General features: G+C 39.7%; 1 protein-coding gene across 18 annotated transcripts in view; it reads right to left on the reverse strand.

Moving 5' to 3' along the window:
• CUL2 (cullin 2) overlaps positions 1–22,960 on the reverse strand; it is an 87,002-nt gene that overhangs the window by 38,999 nt on the left and 25,043 nt on the right. For 10 of the 18 annotated variants that reach the window (XM_043541468.1, XM_043541469.1, XM_043541475.1 and 7 more), the window contains 2 exons: positions 12,146–12,251; positions 11,634–11,716 (listed from right to left, as the gene is read on the reverse strand). In XM_043541468.1, the coding sequence (XP_043397403.1) occupies positions 11,634–11,716; positions 12,146–12,251 (189 nt within the window). Of the gene's footprint in view, positions 1–5,575; positions 5,663–11,633; positions 11,717–12,145; positions 12,252–22,960 lie in introns of all 18 variants that reach the window. The other 8 variants (XM_043541463.1, XM_043541465.1, XM_043541462.1 and 5 more) reach the window with 1 other exon arrangement.

Here is a 22,960-nt window from a genome sequence, read left to right on the forward strand (position 1 = left end):
TTTTGAAGACTTTTTGATCCATCACTCACTTGCACACTCAGCAACTGACCTCCCAATGATAGGCCACACACAATTTATTCATCTCTATGCTGGTCGTTCTACCTATGCTTGTCTTCTACCACCATTGATGGTGGCCCACCACCATCCCTTCCATTAACTGTCTCCAGGTTATTCTCATTCTTATACAGGCTGTGACCCAAGTATGTAAGCTTGCACTTGCTGATTTCCGAGAGCGGTGTCTGCTTCTCTCCAATAATATTTCCAATGTAAGTGTTTTTTGTCTTTCCCATCCACAAGATACAAGTGTCTTCACCAGCACCACATCTCAATGGCTTCAATTTTCTTTTTGTCAGCAGCATTTGTTCCCCAGGATTCCACTCATAAGTAACAATGGAGAAAGCTTAAGCTTTTCAGCCGTTGAACCTTTGTACATTCCAAGATGCCATGGTCTTTCCACATTTTCGTAAGGAAAACCATGGCTGAGCAAGCCATCCCTGGTGATCTTCTAATTTTTTTGGTGTAGACTCCTTTGTTAGATAAATCTAATCATCTGGGATCAGACCTATCTGCTGCCTCTACCACTTGACTGTTAAATTGTCATGTCCACTTGCATCCTGTTATTGTTTCAACATACATCCATCTAGTTTTCACCACATTCAGGAATAATCCATATTCCTCACTAACAGTTTTTACAGACTTCTACATTCACAGCATCGATGGTGGACACATCTTAACTAAATTTAGGTATGATGCTCTTCGCTGCAACCAACAGAAATCCCAGCTCCTGCCTCTTTTCAAAAACTTCCAGGGCTTCTCACACAATAAATTCTTCGTACATGTTCCTTCTTGTCTCTCACGCTGCCCAATGAAAAAGTTTAACCACTTATTGTCGCCACTGCTGTTCACATCATGGTCTGTTACTGACATTAGATACTAATTCAATGAGATGCTCTGGAATCCCCATGTTTGGCAGTATCCTTCAGAGATGGTCATGCCAGATGACATCAAACACTTTCGAGAAACCAATGAAACAATCTATGGGTGATTATACGGTCTGCATTTTTCAATAGGACAAGACATATATTCGCAATTTGATCACTTGTGCCTCATCCCTCTCTGAAACCAGCTGGTTGTGGTGATAGCTCTGCTTCTATCATTCACTTAATGCAATTCTGAATTATGTACACCATGCATTGTTGCAAATTTTTCACAAGATCAATATAGTTGTCACCAATCACTTTTAGCAATTCTTAGTTACGTTATCTACTTAGGTGCTATCACAGGCTTCATTTTCATAATAGCACAGACCCCTTCCTCCCTCAAGACTGATCGCTCTGTCTTGGTATTCTCTTTTCTGTTGTCCTGCATTGTAAGTGGCTCTGATGAGACTGGCGCAATAATCCATCCACCTGTGTTTGATATCACCACCTTCAGTAAGAACTCTGCCATCATGATCTTCTATTATACTCTGTTGCAGGGAAAACCTTTTAGTAGGAAGGTTGACCACTGTGAATATATCTTTTATATTCTTACTCGCCTTATAATTCTCAAGTTCCTTTCATTTTGCTCAGATGTTTTTTTTTTTAATCTCATCAAGTCTGCCTTTGAATCTGTCTGCTCTGGATTTGTGCTGGAAATGGCCCAACTTGATCATCATACACATTGTAAGGAGAGTGATCACTTTAGATAAGCTATTACCAGCAGGCGAGTGGGGTGGGGGGAGAGAAAACCTTTTGTAGTGGTAAACACCCATTTTTTCATGGTTTGTATGTATAAGAACATCTTCTGTATTTTCCACAGTATGCATCCGATGAAGTGAGCTGTAGCTCACGAAAGCTTATGCTCAAATAAATTGGTTAGTCTCTAAGGTGCCACAAGTACTCCTTTTCTTTTTGCTCAATTTCTTGTATTCTCTACTGTGTTCTTCAGGCTCCAAGCCACTCTCTCTCATGATGTGTCATTTTCTCCCACGAACTCAAACTCCTCCTCCATTAACCATGATGCAGTCTGACGCTGACTTCTCAGAACGTGTACTTTATTAGCTTCAAGCATAACAGCAAAAACAAAACTGCTACCAAAAATAGTGATATTCCATCTTACAAGTACTTTCATCTTTAATAACTTACAGCCATCATTAGCTCCTTTCTGAGTCAAACAATGGTCATTTTTGCCAAGCACTGACTCAGACAGCACATTGTATTCATCCCCTACCATCTGTACCTGAAAGGCTGTCATAGACGGATGCTCTCCAAACCAGAGGAGGTCCACATAGAACTGATCAAGTATTTCTCTCCCTTTTATGTGAAGAGTAACAAACAGGTACAGGATTTTCTTGTGGTCCTCTAGAACAAGTATGTTAGTGAGAAGCAAGAGGTTGCTATCAAAAAGACCACATGGTTCAACAGCAAAAATGGTCCAGAGCAGCAAAAGGCTACCATGTATAGGGACCAGGACACACACAAAGTTAATTACTCTGAGCTCCCCTCTAAACCCATCTAAAATTAGAAATAGTTCCCTGTGAAGCAGGCAGGAAGCCGGATGCCAGAATGACCTGGAAGAGGCTTATTTCTGCTGTAACTGAGACTGACTCAGATACCTCTCAGGTCCTAACCAGAAGAGGAAAAGATGTTGTCAGAAGAGAAACTACTCTGTCAAGGACCAAACACTATATTATACCAAATGAAGCTCCAGCACGAACATCTGTTCTGGAATACCTCCTGGATCCACAGGCATTGGCTCATTAAGCACCATTTAAGTAATTCCAAGATTTGAAGTTTTCTGAAATCCCTTTGAACCTAAGGAGCAAGCTATATCTAGTGTTTTGCCCTGAGATCCATGGCCATTTTTCTGTCACTTTGATGAGAGTTTCTCTGGAGGGTCCAAAGAGGATTATTCAACACTGTCATCTCCTTAATGTGAAACTCACACAGAAAGAAAAGGAGTACTTGTGGCACCTTAGAGACTAACCAATTTATTTGAGCATGAGCTTTCGTGAGCTACAGCTCACTTCATCCGATGAAGTGAGCTGTATCTCACGAAAGCTCATGCTCAAATAAATTGGTTAGTCTCTAAGGTGCCACAAGTACTCCTTTTCTTTTTGCGAATACAGACTAACACGGCTGTTACTCTGAAACCTGTCACACAGAAAGATCATCAAGGAAAAAGTGACCTTCGCCAAGACAAAAAGGCAGCAGGTGTGTTTGTTAAAGACATTTTACAGACACATCACATCTACAATCTTGTTTGTGTTAGTAATGTTTTAGAGCAACCAGTATCATCAAGCTTTCTATGTACCTACAATAATGAAACTCATAAACCAAGAAACCTAGAACAGACAAGAGGAACAAAAATAGTCCAGACGCAACCATCACACAAAACAGTGAACTATATATAAAGTAAAAGAAAAGGTGAGTTCTTAAAATTAGCGACAGAATTGGCCCACTGAAGAAGCACAGGCCTGGTACGCACTAGAAACTTTTGTCAGTGTAATAACATGGGTTTGCAGGGTGATTTTTTTATTAAGATTTTTATATTGGCAAAAGCCCTAGTGTAGAGACAGATATACCAGCAAAAAACTATTGTCAGTATAACCTATATTATTTGAGGAACTGGAATAAGCTATAAAAGCCAAAGCCCGTATTTGCTGATAGAAGCTACGTTTACAGTAGGAGGGTTTGCTGGTATAGCTATATTGCCAAACATTTTTTAGTGTACTCACTCTTTCACTACAAGTATGCTATCATGTAAGTATTTCAAACATGACCAAAAGGACTGTGTGGCAAAGAGAATATGTTTTGGCTCACAAAAACTAAGGAGGAAATAGTCTAATAGGTAAATGAACACTATTAGGGTTTCCTCATATTTCAAGCCACTTCAGAGTTTTAATTTTTTTTTAAATAAGATTATGTTAAAAACAAAGATCTTTATATATAGCTATTAAAAATGATTCTTCAGAAATGACAATGCCCACTACAGTTCTTTAGAACAGTAATTTTTTAACAGGCACTTTATAAGTTCCTCATTTTAAGATGAGCACATATAAAACTTATTTCTGAGCAAGATAACCTTGCTATAGATTATTTTGTTAATATATTTATTGATAGAACTTTGTGGAAAACTTCATCACCATGCATTTATCTGATACATCAGATGGCCTGTCAGTCAAATAAGCAGCCTATAGATACCACAAGACTATGCTACATTTGAACTTGCCAACACCTCCACGCTTGAATTTTTTACAATCAAATAAGAAAACTGCACAACTTTTAAAGTAGAACACAATGAAACTCATGTCAACCACACTGTTATGTCATTTTAACAACTAAATTATAGTGGTGGAATGACAAGGCAACAGTATATTGCACACTGCACAACTGTGACCAATAGGCACATTTAAGGTTCAGGATACAACAGTAAAAACACAGGCTGTCCTTGCAAGGAAAGCCTATGTTTACATGAGATGGCCTTCAAAATAAATGTATTGTAGTGTTAATTCTTTAAGTAACCAGAAAGAATGCAGGAACAAATGTCCAATTACTACTTCAGATCCAAAGTTCTGTTAATAAATGTGGTTAAAAAGCTGTTTAAAAAAAAAAAATGGATGCAGGATAGTTCGTACACAGTATCTTATTCTTAAGTACATATTCCGATTCATATCTGCTTGTTTACTAGGAATTTTTATGTGCACTAATGCCAATATTCAACATTGCAAAACAAACCAACTACTAAAGAGCAAATTATGTTGCAAATTTTGTGAACAAAACTACAAAATACATTACTGGTTTGTAATGATTATGGAAGTATACCATGAGGAAGAACTCAGTTTGATTTTTGAACAAGCTGTGCTTTAAGAAAACCTTTAAGACTTGTTAACTAGTCAAATTTGATATGGAAGTCATTGAGAATATGGAAGACTAAAATGCCATTTTTACATTTATTTTTCTGAGTGCTACTGAATGTAATAGCAAAAAGAAAAGGAGTACTTGTGGCACCTTAGAGACTAACCAATTTATTTGAGCATAAGCTCTCGTGAGCTACACGAAAGCTTATGCTCAAATAAATTGGTTAGTCTCTAAGGTGCCACAAGTACTCCTTTTCTTTTTGCGAATACAGACTAACACGGCTGTTACTCTGAAACCTGAATGTAATAGGTTTTCTTTTCACAGTGGATAATATGAACACCTCAACAACTATTAGTAATTTCATAACTAGTAAAGAAACCAGGCAAAGAGTCCTATGGCACCTTAGAGACTAACCAATTTATTTGAGCATAAGCTTTCGTGGGTGAATACCCACTTCATCAGTACCCACTTCGTCAGATATTCACCCACGAAAGCTTATGCTCCAATACGTCTGTTAGTCTATAAGGTGCCACAGGACTCTCTGCTGCTTTTACAGATCCAGACTAACATGGCTACCCTTCTGATAAAGAAACCAGTTAACTATATGTGTTTAATAGAAAAATCTGTAACCTAGTTTTAGTCAGTTTCTACTAATTACTCTAATTTGAACTAGCACGATAATCCTTTTCAAATTATTTCTCTGTTTAGGTATTTCATACTTGAATTTTCCTCACAATTCATGATCTTGTCTGCTTCTTGCTGTATTCAAACACAAATGCAAAAGTTGACATTCAGCTTGCCTTGTAGAAGTATAGCTTGGGCTAGAGGGGGGGAACAAAGTGTGTTATATTCAGGATTATTTTTAAGTCTCCTAGTTATATTTTGCTGTCTTCTTGCTTTAAAACTAATACACATTTTACAGGCTTATTTTTAACACAGAGTATAATGGTCATTTGTACTTAGTTAAAAGCATAACTATAAATGTGTTTAAGCTTTTGGTCAGAAGCCTTTATTAAAAAAAATTCCAAGTAAATTGTTCAGTTTGTATTGCACTAAAAAGCTTTCACAACATTTATAGTTATTTTTCTATAACATACTTGACAATCTAGCCATAAAAACCATTTCCAACATATCAACAGTTTCAGTGAAATATAGGCGAGAAGGTGGATGAGATATTCTCTTTTACTACCAGCTTTCAAGCTACAAAGAACTCTTCCTCAGGTCTAGGAAAGATATTCAGAGTGTCACGGCTAAATACAAGGTCAAACAAATAGTTTCTCGTAAGTAGATAAGCCATATTCTAAGGGACAATTCAAGCTGAAGTGGTCCATTAACAACCCTGTAGTTATGAGAGGGAGAGGGGATTTTGTGGGTTACAAATTGTTATAATAAATCATAAATCCAGTGTCTTTATTAAGACCATGATTTTTAGTGTCTAGCAAAGTTATGAATTGAAACTCTTAGGCTCATCTTTTCAAGTTGTTGTGAAGGTTTCCTTTGTGGATGGGGACTGATAGGATATAGAGATCACTTTGTGAAAAGTGTTCACTCACAGGTGATATGGTGTTTTTCTCTGTTATCACTTTCCTCTGTAAGTTCATTCGAGAGCACAGTGATTGTCTGGTTTCAAACATATAGATGCTAGTGGGGCATTTAGTCCACTGGATGAGGTACTCCACATGTTGTGATAGGCATGTGTAGGATCCATGGATCTTGAAAGGCGTGATGTGGTGGAGGTGGATCATTGTAGCAGTGGAGATGTGTCTGCAGGTTTTGCATCTGTTCTTTTGGCAGGATCTCGTGCCACTTTGAGTTGGTGTGTCCTGGTCTGTGGGGAGCTTGCTTCTGATTGGTTTGGAGAGGTTGGCAGGTTGTTTGAAGGCCAGAAGATGGGGTTCAGGAAAGATTTTGTTCAGGATGGGGTCCCCATTGAGTATGGGCTAGAGTTGTTCAATAACACCCAGTATGGGTCCCAGTGTGGGGTGGTAGGTGACAACTACGGGTGTGCGGTTGGAGGGGGATTTATTTCTGTACTGAAGTAGGTTTTCTTGGAGTATTTGGGTGGCCCATTACACGATGTGATCTACTTCTCTGGTGGAGTGTCCTTGTTGGGTGAAGGTGATTTTGAGTATATCCCCGGCTTTCTCCTCAGAGCATATTCTGTGGTATTTGAGTGGCTGGCTGTAGATAACAGATTTCTTGGTTTGTTAATGGACATATGAAGGTAAGTGTCGTGATCTGTGTATTTCTTGTATGTAGTTGTCTGTAGGGTTTTATAGTTGAAGCTGATCATGGTGTCCAGGAAGTTGATACTAGTGCGGAAGTGTTCCAGAGAGAGTTTGGATGGGCAGTGGTTGTTGAAGTTGTGGAGGAAATCTATGAGAGCTTAAGTCATCTGGGCAGAGGATGAAATTATCGAATTGGTTTTGTGGTGCATTTGTGCAGTAATTCTTCAAGGGGGCCCATGAAGAAGTTGGCATATTCGGTAACCATCCTAGTACCTATGGCAGTTTGACTCAGTGTTTGTTGTTGAATGTAAAATGGATTAAATGGATGAGTTTGGCATGTGTTTTGGGGTGGGTATCTGAGGGTTGTCCATTGTCTTGTAAATATTTGAAACAGGAACCCATGCCGTCATTATTAAGGATTCTGGTATCTAGGGAAATTATGTCCATGGTAGCAAAGATGGTATTCTGAGGGACACACTAACTCAAAGTGTCACGACACCCTGCCAGAACAACAGATGCAAAACCTGCAGACAGATCTCCACTGCTACCATGATCAACACTCCACATATCGCACCTTTCAAGACCTATGGTTCCTACAGATTCCTACCACAACATGCAGTGTACCTCATCCAGTGCACTATATGTCCCAATAACTATTGTGTGAGTAAAACCAGAAAGACAATCAGGAGAGTCTTGAATGAACGCACACAGGAAAATGATGAGAGAAAAATATCGTATCACCTGTGGCTGAACACTTTTCACAAAGTGATCTCTCTATATTTGACCTATCAGTCCTCATCCACAAAGGAAACCTGCACAACACTTGCAAAAGATGAGCCTGGGAGCTTAAATTCATAACTTTGCTAGACATTAACAACCACCATCTTAATAAAGTCACTGGATTTATAATTTATGACAATCTGCAACCCACTAAACCCCCTTTTTGTCTGATGACTCCAGGGGTGTTATGACATAGTTGAGATTTTCCCTTGTTATGTTGTATGTGAGCCTATGTGAGTCTTACTGTTTTGCATGAATGCTGTGTGTGCCTCAGTTTCCCTATGTATTGCACCAATGTCTAGGTGGTGGGAATAAGGGTGAATGACTTTTGTGGAGGCTGCTCTAGCTGTGTGCGTGGATGCTATAGCTGCCCCTTCATAACCTGAGACCAAGCAGGGGGATGCGACCAGGTGAGTCTTGGCCGGGGAAGTGAGACAAAGGCCGGAGGAAGAGCAATGGGCAGGGCAGGGGCCAGGCAGCTGGAAGAGAGTCAGTCTTGGCTGGCTTGGGGCACAGGGGGAGGGCCAGAGCCCTGGCTCTGGGCTCCCCTCCCCCCAAGATGGAGTTGGCCGAAAGTCACTGATTTTCTGTGCTAATAAGTTATGTCCTAAGCTGTGTTCCTGTTGACTAATAAACCTTCTGTTTTACCGGTTGGCTTAGAGTCACATCTGACTGTGGAGTTGGGGTGCAGGGCTCTCTGGCTTCCTCAGGAACCCCGCCTGGATGGACTCGCTGCGGGAAGCACATGATGTAGAAGGGGATGCTGAATGCTCCGAGGTCAGACCCCAGAAGGTCAAAGCTGTGTAAGCTTCTTGCCCTGGAGACAGTATGTTCAGAGAGAGGAGGCATGCTACCCCAGAGTCCTGACTGGCTTTGTATGGAATAGTTCCAGAGCATCACCCTGGTGACTTGACTCTGCGACAGGTGTTAACAGGCCACTTAACCTTGAAAGATCCCTTAGAATATGTGCTAACTACTTATGCTACACTATCTGTCTGACCTTGTATTTAACTGCGACACTGAATATCTTTCCTAGACCTGAGGAAGAGTTCTGTGTAGCTCAAAAGCCTCTCTCTCTCACCAACAGAAGTTGGTCCAATAAAAGATTACACCTCACCCACTTTGTTTCTCTAATATCCTGGGACCAACAAGGCTACAATCATTGGGATATATTTATTTACTAATTTTATATTGTGTTATGCATTAAAAGTTCCAGTTATAAGAGGTATAATTCCCCTTCTACTTACTGATATGCTTTTTAAAAAACATAAAACACGTTAGTGGACTGCGAAATAATTGCATGAAGCAGAATTTACTTTTATGTACAGGCTTGCATACTGAGTACTAGATATGAGAAGTGTGCATATAATTTAGTTTTTTATATAGTTCAATGTTCCATCTACTTCATGTAATATTTGCTACTTCAGAAGATATTGTGCAATTCCTGCACTGCTAAACTTGATTCTAAAAGACAGCTACTGCAGTTGCCACTAAAATCTTCACAATTGTTCTTTGCCATATATTAGTTGCTGGCAATATTGCTTGTACTAATTATGTACGATTACATGTACTCTGTAACATAGGGCACGGGTCACTTGCTGGAGGATTCTCTGCTCCTTGAAGTCTTTAAACCATGATTTGAGGACTTCAATAGCTCAGACATAGGTGAGAGGTTTATCGCAGGAATGGGTGGGTGAGATTCTGTGGCCTGCATTGTGCAGGAGGTCAGACTTGATGATCCCTTCTGACCTTAATATCTATGAATCATGGAAGATAGCACAAATACTACTGAAATGTTAGTTCAGCAAAGGCAAAATTGTAAAAGTTTGACAGAAAGCACTACACTGTCTGGTACTTGAAAGAAATAATTTTTTGTAACAATAACAACCAATTCTCACTTGTATGCTGCATTTCATCATGCATAGATTATAAATTGCTTTAGAAAGGAAAGTCATTTGCCTTATTTTACAGATGGGGAAACTAAGGAACAGATGTGAAATTACTTGCTCCAAGTCATACAGCAGTGCCTGTGGCAGAGCAGAAAAGAGAAATCAGGTCTAGCCATTAGACGATAATGCTGCTTGGAGCCCTACAGGCACACAGTTTTTACCACTTTCAAAGTTTCTTTAAACAAACAACCCAAAAAAAACCCCATCAATCAGCCCCACTCTCTTATAGGCCCTGATCAAAAGCCCACTGAAATCAATGGGAGACATTCCATTGACTGCAACCGTCTTTGGATCAGGCCCATAATCAGCTAATTCTCCACAGGGAAGGAATGTGATCATTTTCATAGTTATTGAAAGTGTTGCTTCATGGTTGACAATAAATAGCCCTCTCTAATAAGTGTGTCAGCATCCTTTTCCTACGAAATACCCAATTTTCATTGATCAGGCCCTCTGTCTCAGTAGTGTCATTCACATTTAGGTCAGCTAATAGGTAGTCAAGATGAGAATCCGTGCTGCTTGTCCTTAATGTAATTAAACAGAAACTTCTGCATTGCTAAGTGGTATACCCTTATGACCCTCATTCACCAGACTCAAGAGTTAAGATATGATTATTGTTACTTAACACCCAATTTATCCTTGAATCAGTGTCCATGTTGGCTCCAGAAGAAGTGGTCTTAGGCAGCTCTAAACACTATTAGGTATATTACAGGCTTCAGAAGTAATGTTTTCAGAAGGATGTAATATCAGTCCTTAACACATTTTCATAAAATCCAGTTGAAAGGAGTAGAAATGAAATATGAATAGTTACTAGTATGCTATAAAGCAATTACAAAGTGCTTCATTTGACTATATTCAACCAGTATAGAAATATTAACCTTCACAACACACTTCCTTATGTGCAGTAGGTAAAAATCCCCATTACACAGATATATAAAGAGAGGCACAAACACTGTGTCTAGCTCAAGGTTTCTCTTCAACTCAGCATTAGAAGTAGGAAGAGAAACCAGAGTTCTAGTCTCAAGTCTTCGGTACTAAAGAACATTCCCTCTGGATTATAGTTAGGCTTGGTAGGATTTGATTTGAACTGTTAGTCCTTAGTAAACATCTATTTCACCTGACACACTGAAACAGATGAAAAAAAAAAATATATATATATATATATATATATAATCAACTGGTAACAGTTGGCAAGCAAAATCTCCCACTTTGCGCCTACAGAAATCCAACCCCACAGCAGCGCAGGGAACTCTCTGCAGCCTCACTGTCACGGTCCCATTCACTCACAGACCAGCTGGGAGCGTGGGGGCCATCCTCAGGCAGGAGCCATGCAGCAAGGGGGTGGCCTTCCCCAGGAGCGTTAGCTCTGCACTGCCAAGATGACAGCTTTCTCCACACCTCGCAGCTGCAGGGATCCAGTGTCATCAGTCCTGTAGCCACACAGGTAGCCCCCTGTACCCCAGTGTGAAACTGGAAATTTATTTAAATAGAAATTTTTTTAAAAAAGCTTAAAAATAAAAATCGATATTAACTGAATTTCAAAAAAATAATCATCATTAAATTCTTCCAGGCCTAACTATAGAGAATTAAATTTTTCAACTCAGGTTCTCTTTCTGCACAAGTAAATTGCAACAAAAGCATTCATATTTTCAACAACTAAAGCTTTTGGCACATTAATGAGGTAATATCAACATGTTCAGAGTTGGCTTATAATAAAATAAGAAAGCAGCTTAGCTGAAGTCCAATCAATTCACAGGCCTCTCCAAGCAAACAATTACAAAAAAATTTTAGACCAGGTTAGAAACATTGTAACTCATAGAAAACAAGCAAGCACTCACTTTTTGATTTCTCGGAGGAGCATTCGAATGAGAATGGCCTGCAGTGGCTCAATCATTAATTTCCTCCACATATCAAGTGCTAGCTGTAAAGATAGAAACATCACAGAAAACTTATCCCATAGTAAATGAAGTTTAAAAATCCACAAACTGAAGCAGGATTTGGGCAGGAATTAACATCCTTCCCAATCTCTGTTTCCATTCTCAATTCTTTTGTTTGACAAATTCCAGGTCTGCTTTATCAACAATATTTTACCCAGATCCACACCTACATAGGTTTCCTCCCACCTCCAGGTTGTACCTTATTTAATTTTTCTTTTCAGATAAGGAACTGACAAGTCCTCTATAAAACTTTTTAACCTGATTTTCCAAGGTGCTCAATACTCCCACTGAAAGTCAAGCTGTATATTTTTAGATTTAAATATTTTTAATTTTAAAAATATTTAAAAGAACACAGTTGAATTATAAGATGTGTTTTTATGTACAGTTTATGTTTACCTCTTACAGCTACTTACCTCTCCTATTTCCATCAGTGGTTCACTTATATCCACACCTCCATAGCCATATTGAAGATCAGCTTCAGTTAATTTGTTCTTCTTAATAAACTGCGTGTTGAGGTACCTATGGAAACAAAAGCATTTTAATCAACCCCCAGAGCACAAAACTGAGTGAGATACTAAATACTTCAATAACCTTTGTAACCACACAATGTCTTTAGCTTAGTGGAAGGAGAGAAAGCAGGTGACTTTGAAAATGACTATTACAAGACCTCTTGTATAAAAACAAAGGCTGTAGGACCTCCCTGAATTAATTCACTTGAACTACAGCATTAAAAAAAGCCTATTTTTTAAAAGAATGGCCAGTGATAGAAAATTACCACAATTCTTGGCAAGTTGTTCCAATGTCATAGAGTGAAAGTTTAAGGCCAGAAAGGACCATCAGGTCATCTAATCTGACCTTTTGTATATTACAGGACACCCAACACCACCCAGCACCTGTATGCTAAACCCAACAACCAAAATTAGACCAAAGTATTATAGCCCACAGGAGACTAAACTATTATGTGTCACAAGTAGAGGACAGGAGGGATCAAGATGCATCAATATCCGACATCAGTATCAGGGAATTCATTAAGAGAGATATACCCATATAATCCCGGCAAATGACCTGTACTTCATGCTGCAGAGGAAGGTGAAAAACCGCCAGGGTCACTGCCAAACTTATCGTGGGAAGCATTCCGACCCCACATTGGGTGATCAGTGTGAGCAAGAACCAGTCAGCTAAGCATGCTCGGTACCCCCTCAGAGCACTAGTCCACCCCATCCAGTGTCCCATTTCTAGCCTTTTGCTTCAGAGGAAGACCAGTAAAAACCACACCCCAGAACACACTGGAAGGGGATAGGGGAAGCAATCCCTTCCTGACCCCTGCAGGTGACAAACTGAAACTGTGAAGCATGAGCAATTAGGAACAGTACATAAACCAGAAGTGCCCACCTGGGCTCCTGAGCCCTGCTCCCCAGCATCCCAAGGAACCCCACTAAACAATTCATCCAACTAACTCTCAAAACTAATTAAGTTGTACGCCCCCACAACTCCTGTTGAGAGGCTGTTCCAGAACCTCACTCCTCTGACAGTTAGAAATCTTTTTCTAATTTCCAACCTAAATTTGTTCATGGCCAGTTTATTCTCATTTGTTCTTGTGCCAACATTTTCCTTTAGCTTAAATAGCTCTTCACCCTCCTTGGTGTTTACTGCCCTAATGTATTTATAAAAAGCTATTATAGCCTCTCTCTGCCTTCTTTCTGACAAGCTAAACCAGTGGTTCTCAACCAGGGGTGCCCGTACCCCTGGGGGTACATCAACTCATCTAGATATTTGCCTAGTTTTTATGTAGCAGGCTACATAAAAAGTATTAGCAAAGTCCATAAAAATTAAAATTCATACATACAATTACTTGTTTATACTGCTCTCTATACACACACACAGTACACGGAAATTTAAGCACAATACTTATATTCCAATTGATTTATTTTATAATTATATGGTTAAAAATGTAAAAAAATAGCAGTTTTTCAGTAATAGTGTGCTGCCACATTTTTGTATTTTTAGGTTTGATTTTGTAAGCAAGTAGTTTTTAAATGAGGTGAAACTTGGGGTATGCAAGACAAGTCAGACTCCTGAAAGGGGTACAGTAGTCTGGAAAGGTTGAGAATCACTGCGCTAAATAAACCAACCTTTTCCAGTCTACTCTCATAAAATAGGACCTACAGTCTCTTGATCATTTTCATAGCTATTCTCTGCACCTGTTTCAGTTTGAATTCATCTTTCTTAAAGATGGGTGACCAGAATTGTACATAGTATTCCACATGAGATCTTACCAGTGCCCTGTACAATGGCATTAATACTTCTTTATCTCTACTGGAAATGCCACACCTGATACATCCTAGGATCGCATTTACCTGTTTCACATCTCCATTACACTGGTAGCCCATCATCATCATTCTGTGATCAACCCACACACCCTGGTTTCTCTCTTCCTTGATCATTTCCAATTGAGGAGACCCCAGCTTGTAGCAGAACTTATTATTAGACCCTAGTGCAGCGGTCCCCAACCTTTCTGTAGGAATAGCACATTCCTATTCCCAGAAGACTGTGGCGGGCGCCAGACACCCCGCCGCCAAAATGCCACATAGAAGCGGCAGTGGAAAGAAGTGTCGCCTCTGAGAAACGTTGCCAGTTTCTCGATGGCATTTCGGCGGGCAGTTCGCCGGCGGCCTCGCTCAGTGGCAGCATTTCAGCGGTGCGGTATCCTGCGGGCGCACACAACTTCCCCGGCTGGTGCCATTGCACCCGCGGGCACCGCATTGGGGACCCCTGCCCTAGTGCATGACTTTGTACTTTTTACCATTGACTTTAATCCCATCATTCCAGTCTTCAAGGTCTGCCAGATATTTCTGTATAATGTTTTGATTCTCCTCTGTATTGATAACTTCCAACTTTGTATCATGAGCAAATTTCATTGGCACATTCCTACTTTTAGTGCCAAGGTCAATAATAAAAATATTGAGTAAGACTAATCCCAAGAAAGATCTTGAGGAACTCCACTAGTAACCTCCCTCAAACCTGAAACCCTCCAATAGTAACCTCCCTCCACTTTTCAGCACCACCTTTCCCTTCTCTTCATTAGCCAGTTCCCTATGTACCTATAGTTCTTGTGCTAATCCCCACCTTCTCTAATTTAACTAATAATTTGCTATTTGGTACCGTGTCAAATGCTTTATTGAAGTCTAGGTATATTATTGATTTTCCTTATCTTAAAAAAAAAAATACATATATATTTCACAAAGAAGGAAATCAGGTTATTCTGGCACAATCTACCGTTGGTAAACCCATGTTCCTATGGTGCATTACACTCCCTTTGCCATTTACCTCCATTAGTTTTTTCTTTTCCTTTCTTTCATCATGCGGTCCACAGTCTTCCATACTATTGACGTTAGACTAACAGGTCTGTAATTGCCCAGATAACTTCCCCCTTTCTTAAAACACAGGTCTGACGTTAGCTATTCTCCAATCATAGGGTATTACTCCTGAATAGTTGTATTAAAAATCCTTGATACTAACCAGCAATTTCATGTGCATATGGTTAATAACCCTCGCAGTTAAAAATGTATGCCTTATTTCTAGCCTGAATTGGTCAAACTTCCAGCCACTGGAGCTTGTTATACTTTTGTCTGCTAGATTGAAGAGCTCATTACCAAAGTTTTGTTCACCATTTAGGTACTTATCTTGGTTAAGCTAAACAGAATGAGCTTCTGGATTCTTTCACTATAAGGCATGTTTTCCTATCTTTTATGGCTCTTCTCTGAATCCTCCTCAATTTATCAACATCTTCCTTGATTTTACAACACCAGATATGGAGACAGTATTCCAGTAGCAGTCAGACCAGTGCCAAGTACAGAGATAACACAACCTCCCTACTCTTACTCCATATTTAACTCTCAACACGTATAAGGCATGCATTAGCCCTTCTGGCCACAGCATCACACTGGAATTCCATAAGGAATTCTGAAAACACAATTGAGAATGAATTTAATATTTATTTTAATATCACATGATCTTATCCCATTAGCTCTTAGATATTAATGACTTTTATACAGCATGTGAAATAATTGCTTGATTTATTATTTTAGTCAGTATTTATCTTGGAGTACTTGCACATAAAAATTGTCAGTAAATACAAGATGCCATTATTAATTGGATCGGACCTGTTCCAAAAGGCACTATGTTTTGACATGTATGGCTATAATTCTCAGTACATACTGTATACAGTTTTATAACTTCCAAGTGATGGACAAATATTAGAGTATCAACTTTAAAATTACAGGTTGCAAACAAAAAGTCCTTACCTGTTTCTTAGACAACAGAACTTTTTTTTTTTTTACATCTAAGTTTACTTCTCATTACTTGTGCTCTTTTGATAAATGAAAAAAGTAATCTCTGCCTGGTAACATTTACTTTGCTTGATTTCAGATTCCCCAAGTGTAGTGAAGTGTGATGATGTGTTTAACAGTCATATTTTGTTCTACATTTACCCAGAAAAATCAGCATTCATCAAAAACTCTATAAAGGAAAACACTGCACTCAAAACACATCAACTAAAAATACCCTTCCTATTTAGAAACACTTAAACCTATACTAAAGGCTTTCTGACCCAACTAATACAAGGTATTTTTTGGATATCCCAAACTTGAACGTAGGTAACATTAACACAATGGATTACTGTATCCTAGAAAGTAGTGACTGTAAAAAGCATTTGGAGGTCATGGTTAAGGCTATGTTTTTGTCACAGAATCCGTGACTTCCAGAGACTCCATGACATTCTCTGCTTCAACCACAGGGGCTGTGGGACTCTGCAGCTGGTAGGCAGCAACGTCCTGGCAGGGTTTCAGTGACAGATGACAGCAGCAACAAGGGGCCCCCTGCAAGATTCCAGCGACAGGTGACATACTTCTTAGGGGGCCCTCTTCAGGGTTCCAGTGACGGGAGACAGCCTCGGGCAAGCAACTGGGGATGTCCCGTTTTTCTCTTTGGGAAATATGGTCACTCTGCAGCTCCCAGCTGCCGCGGGCAGAGAGGGAACCCCATGTCTCCCAGCCACCATAGTGCAGGGGAAACCATGGAGCCGCAGCAGCAAAAGTCACACAGACAGGTCACAGCTTCTGTGAATTTGATTTATTGCCCGTGACCTGTCCATGACTTTTACTAAAATAACCACGACAAAAATCTTAGCCTTAGTCATGGTAGATAACCAACTGCACTATGGACCTCATAGTGCAATGAAGTGGCTAAAAGGGCTAACTTGGTCATTGAATGTAGTAGATGGGGGACAGAGAGTAGGAATAGGGAGCTGACATTACCTCTACGTATAGCATTAGCGAGACTTACCGGAATACTACCCAGTTCTGGAATTCACAATTCAAAAAGGATGTCAAACTGGAAAGAGTTCTGAAAAGAGCTACAAAGATGATCCAAGGTCTGATGGATTCTCCATCACTTGAAGTCTTTAAATGAAGACTGGAGATCTAAGAGATATGCTCTACCTCAAAACCAGGAGTTATGATCTTAAAGTAGAAATTATTGAACAAAATTCTCTGGCCTTTGTTGTGCAAGAGGTCAGACTAGAAGGAACGATTATGATAGTCTTGTCTTAAAAATCTGTGACTGCCCCTTGTCCCACAAACATTTGTTTTTCCTAGTTAAATATTTTACTTAGATCAATTCTTACAAAGCAGACCTGACATTTGAGAAATTGAGATAATACAAACTTCAAAAATCAGATTTCTATGAATTATTCCAGTTATACCACTACCTTGGATCCAAACCAGACTGAGAAGAAATAAACCAGCCAACATCTTTGAATGTATGTTGATAAAAGGATTAATTGCAAAGTTGGACTGATACGGAGATCAATAAGTTGCAACATAAGAAATAAAAAGGGGAAGTAGAGTTTCAGGGTACCACAGAAAATGATTCCTTAAAAATACCAACACAACCACTTTCTCACCACTACAAAAGTAGTCCCAGTGAAAATAATCGCACACTTCTAAGGCGATCACTGACCAAAAAAACCCCAACACCAAACCAAAACAAAAAAAACCACATACACCAATGCTTTAGTGGACACGAGGCAAGTTTAACCACCACTTACAACACATACAAATACACAGTTAAAAAAAAAAAAAAAAAAAAAGTTAAAATGGAGTCATTTCACTTACAGCTTCCCAGTGCTGCAAAGTTTGTGTTCTAAACACAGCACGGAACTAGGAGGTGGGTGGCACGGTTAGTTAAAAAACTTGCTATTGATTTTTTAAAAATACGTAAATACATCTCTTAGCCTCAGGTTATGTAATCTGTTTAGTGAAATTTATAGGCCAAAACTGACCAGACACTATCCCTTTAAACAGAAGCAAGACCTCTGTGAGGGATTAATTATGCTTTACTGTTATAAGATTTGCTCATTATTAATGTAGATCCAAGTTGTCAGAATTTAAATCTACTACTCTTCAACTGAAAAATGTATATACATTTAGCTCCAATATGTGCAGACATAAATTAGCACCATTCTTTTTAGAAAGTAGGGGGAATCACAAAGGAGAGAAGTGGGAAGATGTTACGAAGTGGATGTCACTTTAACACCTGAGACTCATAATTTTGCTTTATGATGCTAATTGTTGCATGCTTAATGATCACTTGACAAACAATAGTACATGATCTTGCCAATTTATAATTATATGCAATTGGATCATGCAGAACTATACATATTCAAATTCTTTGCTTGTTTTAGAAGCACATTTGGATATCTACATATCTAACTGCTGTATCTATTGCTCATGAATGTGTTTTAACAGATTCTTTGTAAGTCTTGCTATCTGGGCTGACCTATCCAATTCATTAACTGAATTTTGTTTTATCTGCTCATTCTTGCCTTATTGCCTGAGAGAAGTAAAATGGTAATAAAAAAGCTTGACATAACAGAACTGCCAGGAAAGGAACATGTCTCAAACCCTAGCCCCTGCCTCTTTCTATCCATCAATGAGCCACGTCATCACATCACCTGTTGTGTAAATTCTACAGGGCAGATATGAGTCCTTACTTGTTTCTGTGATGTGCTTAGTATCTTTTTGTGTATCAGAAAATAGTAAATAAAGAATTCCACATAAGGTTACAAAAATGTTGTCTACTCCTAAATTGTAGTTATACACTGAACAGCAACTCCCCCCCCCCCCCCTCAAAAAAAAAGTATTATGAGGTCCCATGTATTCCAGTTTGCATGTTAAAAAAAATCCTCACACCTCCCAAGTGCTAGCCCTGTAAATTAAGCCTAGGCTCTGAAAGTCAAATTAGGTTATTTCCTTCTCGCACAATGAAAGTTCTGCAAGCTACATTAGTCAAGTTATATCTGTTTAATTCCACTGTACTGAAATTGTACTCTCAGTATGCACTAACTAGAATCTAGCAAACAATTCTGATGGCAGATAAGGAGGAACAGAATCTGTGTAAACTGTATTGGGCTCTTCAGAATTAACAGGAATAAAAAGCAGTACAAGCTTATTAAAGAAAGCAGAGGGTATCATTTTTAATGTAGGTTCACAATTTAATGGTTCTGTACTCATCTTTGGACTTATACATGCATTATTAGACAATATGTATAACCCATTCAGCTCATGTATGAATATTCAGTCCAGCAGTCTTCTTTTCTGCTGTGTAAATTGCATGGGTGATTATTCACAAGTACTATAATTGTTAAAGGCATTTACTATGATTTGATACAAACAGATGGGGGTAATAGCCAATTTTCATCTCCACAAACTAAAATGCAAATCTTGCTGTGCAACTTTTATTACTTATTCGGATTCAAATGAGCGAGCACTTCACTGAAGACAAAACACAGCACACTCTTCAGATTTCATAAAGGTGCAGCTCCCTTCCAAGTGAAAATATCAGTGATCAACAAGAATGTGTTTCACATTTTGAAGGATCCTTAGGCTTAAAGTCAATGGTATACATCAAGGGGAATAGGATGGCACAATACCTCTCTGGCCCTGACCTTAAATGTGCCATTTTATACAAATGGTGCTGCTCTATAATATAGTTCTGTAATACTTCAATAGGTTTTGCTCGTAATTAAATTACTGGGTAGTGCAGTGCTTTAGCCAGAACTTTTTGCTATGTGCGCTTTATTAATATGTATTTTTTAAATTTCATTTTTAGATTAAATAGAATCTTTAGTTGTATAAGATACTTTCCCTTCTTCTGCAGGGTCAGCTGAAAACAAACACAAATTAACAATCCCAGCTCTTAGATGTGTACTTATAACACTAGTAATGTTGTTGCTTCAGTGATGAAGTTGACAGGAGTATAAACACACTACCAACACTTTCTATTGTATCTAGTCATTTGGGATGTTCAGGTTGAGACACCTTCAAAGCGTCTTTTTTTGGATGGTGGATACTGTGACAAAGTTCCTCCTCTACCTTGGTGGGTCTTGCGCTTACTGGCGGATTTGCTCACCTTGGAGCTTCACAGCAGCCCTCAGTTTGGCCATTTTCATGAACCCACAGTCCAGGACAACAACTCCTGTGTCTGACCAGGAGTTGGGAGGTTTGGGGGGAACCTGGGCCCGCCCTCTACTCCGGGTTCCAGCCCAGGGCCCTGTGGAATGCAGCTGTCTAGAGTGCCTCCTGGAACAGCTGTACGAAAGCTACAACTCCCTGGGCTACTTCCCCATGGCCTCCTCCCAACACCTTCTTTAGCCTCACCATAGGACCTTCTTCCTGGTGTCTGATGATGCTTGTACTCCTCAGTCCTCCAACAGTATGTGTTCTCACTCTCAGCTCCTAGTGCCTCTTGGTCCCAGCTCCTCACAGGCACACCACAAACTGAAGTGAGCTCCTTTTTAAAAACCAGGTATCCTGATTAGCCTGCCTTAATTGATTCTAGCAGCTTCTTGATTGGCTGCAGGTGTTCTAATCAGCCTGTCTTAATTGTCTCCAGAAGGTTCCTGATTGTTCTGGAACCTTCCCTCTTACCTTACTCAGGGAAAAGGGACCTACTTAGCCTGGGGCTAATGTATCTGCCCTCTATTATTCTCCTACAGCCATCTGGCCTGACCCTGTCACAATACTTAACATTTTCTGAAAAGCAGGAGGTTTTAAAACATCGAAGTCGGACACCCAAAAATTACTAGTCACTCAAAAATCTTGGCCAATATTTCTATTTGTAATTAAAGTGGGGGGAATCATATTTAATAGAAAAATTGAGGAAGAGGGATAGGGGAATTGTACTCTAGAAAGCAGTGGCTTCAAAAAGGATTTAGGAATTATAGATAACCAACAGAATATGAGCTAGGAGGTGTAATGCTATGATAAAAGGACAACTACAAGTCTTGGTTGAATAAATGGGAATATCAAAAGTAAATACGTAATATTTACCATTGTACATGGTATTAGGGAGATCACTACTGAAACAGCATGTCCACACTCATTTCAAGAAAGTAAATTTTCTATTTTTCTTCACGTCAAAGAAATACAATATTATCATCAGTGACAACACATGAACCATGTGCTCTTCAAAGTGCAGGGTAAGTAGTTTATTGTGTCCATTGTGCAGTTAAGGTCCTAACAGTGCTGTAGAGGGGAAGAGAGCAAGTAGTGTGTTGGACAGATCCTTTGAGGTAAACATTCCCTTCTGTAATAATCTGCCACTCCCTGAGAAGGGAAACTATAGTTCAAAATAGGTACACGGGTTCTATAGGTCTTGATACTTGCCTCTAATTTACAGTCTTGAAATTAAGACAATGTAAAATGCTGTATGACATTTTTTTATAGTTCCTGTATGCCTGTTCCAGCTCCAATTGGTGGGTCTCATTCATCTAAGCAGGGTAGCAGGATCTGAGCAAGGTTTCCTGTCCAGCGATACACCAGCAGTCTGGTGGCAACTGTAGCTTTGACACTATTAAACAGCAATACTCTCCTCCTCCTCCACTCAAAATCACAACTGTGGGTGCTCAGGCAGCAGAGTGATGGTGGTCCTGTCTAGGCAGGAACATTTTCATGGAGTCCAAGGCAAGAAGAGACCACTGTTATCTAGTCTGACCTCTTCTATTACAGGGCCACAGAACTTCCCCGAAGTCAGTCCTAAGGCATACCTTGTAGAAAAACCATACACTCTTGAGTTAAAATGGCCAGTGAGAGAATCCATCACAACCCTTGGTAAACTGTTCCAATGTTAATTATTCTCACTAGTAAAAATGTATGCCTTATTTCCAGTCTGAAATGGTCTAGCTTCAACTTCCAACCACTGAACATAACGGGGCATACTAGGTCAGACCAAAGGTCCATCTAGCCCAGCATCTTGTCCTCTGGCAGTGGCCAATGCCAATCACCCCAGAGGGAATGAACAGAGTAGGTATTCATCCAATGATCCGTCCCTTGCCACCCCTTCCCAGCTTCTGGCAAACCAAGGCTAGGGCAGTGGTTCTTAACTTATTTATCACTGTGGGCCACATATGCGTTACCTGGGCTGCAGGGGCAAGGCAGCCTCTTCCCCGGACCCTGCTGCTCTGGATAGCCAAGACCCCACTGAGCTGCCGGAAACCTGGACCCCGCCATGCGGGCCGGCCTTTAGCACAGCCAAGTTGAGCCACAGTTGTGTGCTAACTGGGTTGCACATGGCCCAGGAGTTGAGAACCGGTAAGCTAGGAACACCATCCCTGCCAATCCTGGCTAATGGCCATTGATGGACCTACCGTCCATAAAATGTATTTAGTTCTTTTTTGAACTCTGTTATAGTCTTGGCCTTCACAACATCCTCTGGCAATATTCTTATGTTCTAGATAGACAAGGGCTCCCCTGCAAACACTATTTTTAGCCTGGTGGCTTGATCACGATTCAATTTGGGTCAACATTTCCACCCCCAAAGAAATTGGGCACAGAAAAACAAGCTCATCTACCTCAAGGAAACAGATCAATGTGAAAGCTATTGTAACTGTATAACACACAGATTTTTATTTTTATTCTTTTATGTCGGTTTTCATATGAGTTTAGTGTAATGTAAACTAAAATGAATCCATGACCTGAGCTTGTCTGCTCTGATAGAAGTATAATCTCATGGTAAAAAGTTTGAGAACCACTAACATGAACCCTCAAATATAAAATTCCAAGCACAATCACTTATTTCAGATAACAGCATTACCGAAAGTTAAAAGGATTCCATGCTATTTCAGTGGTTCCCAAACATTAACCACCTGCGAACCCCTTTCATTAAAATGA

The sequence above is a fragment of the Chelonia mydas genome, chromosome 2 (genome assembly GCF_015237465.2).
Source record: "Chelonia mydas isolate rCheMyd1 chromosome 2, rCheMyd1.pri.v2, whole genome shotgun sequence".
NCBI classification, from domain to species: domain Eukaryota; kingdom Metazoa; phylum Chordata; order Testudines; family Cheloniidae; genus Chelonia; species Chelonia mydas.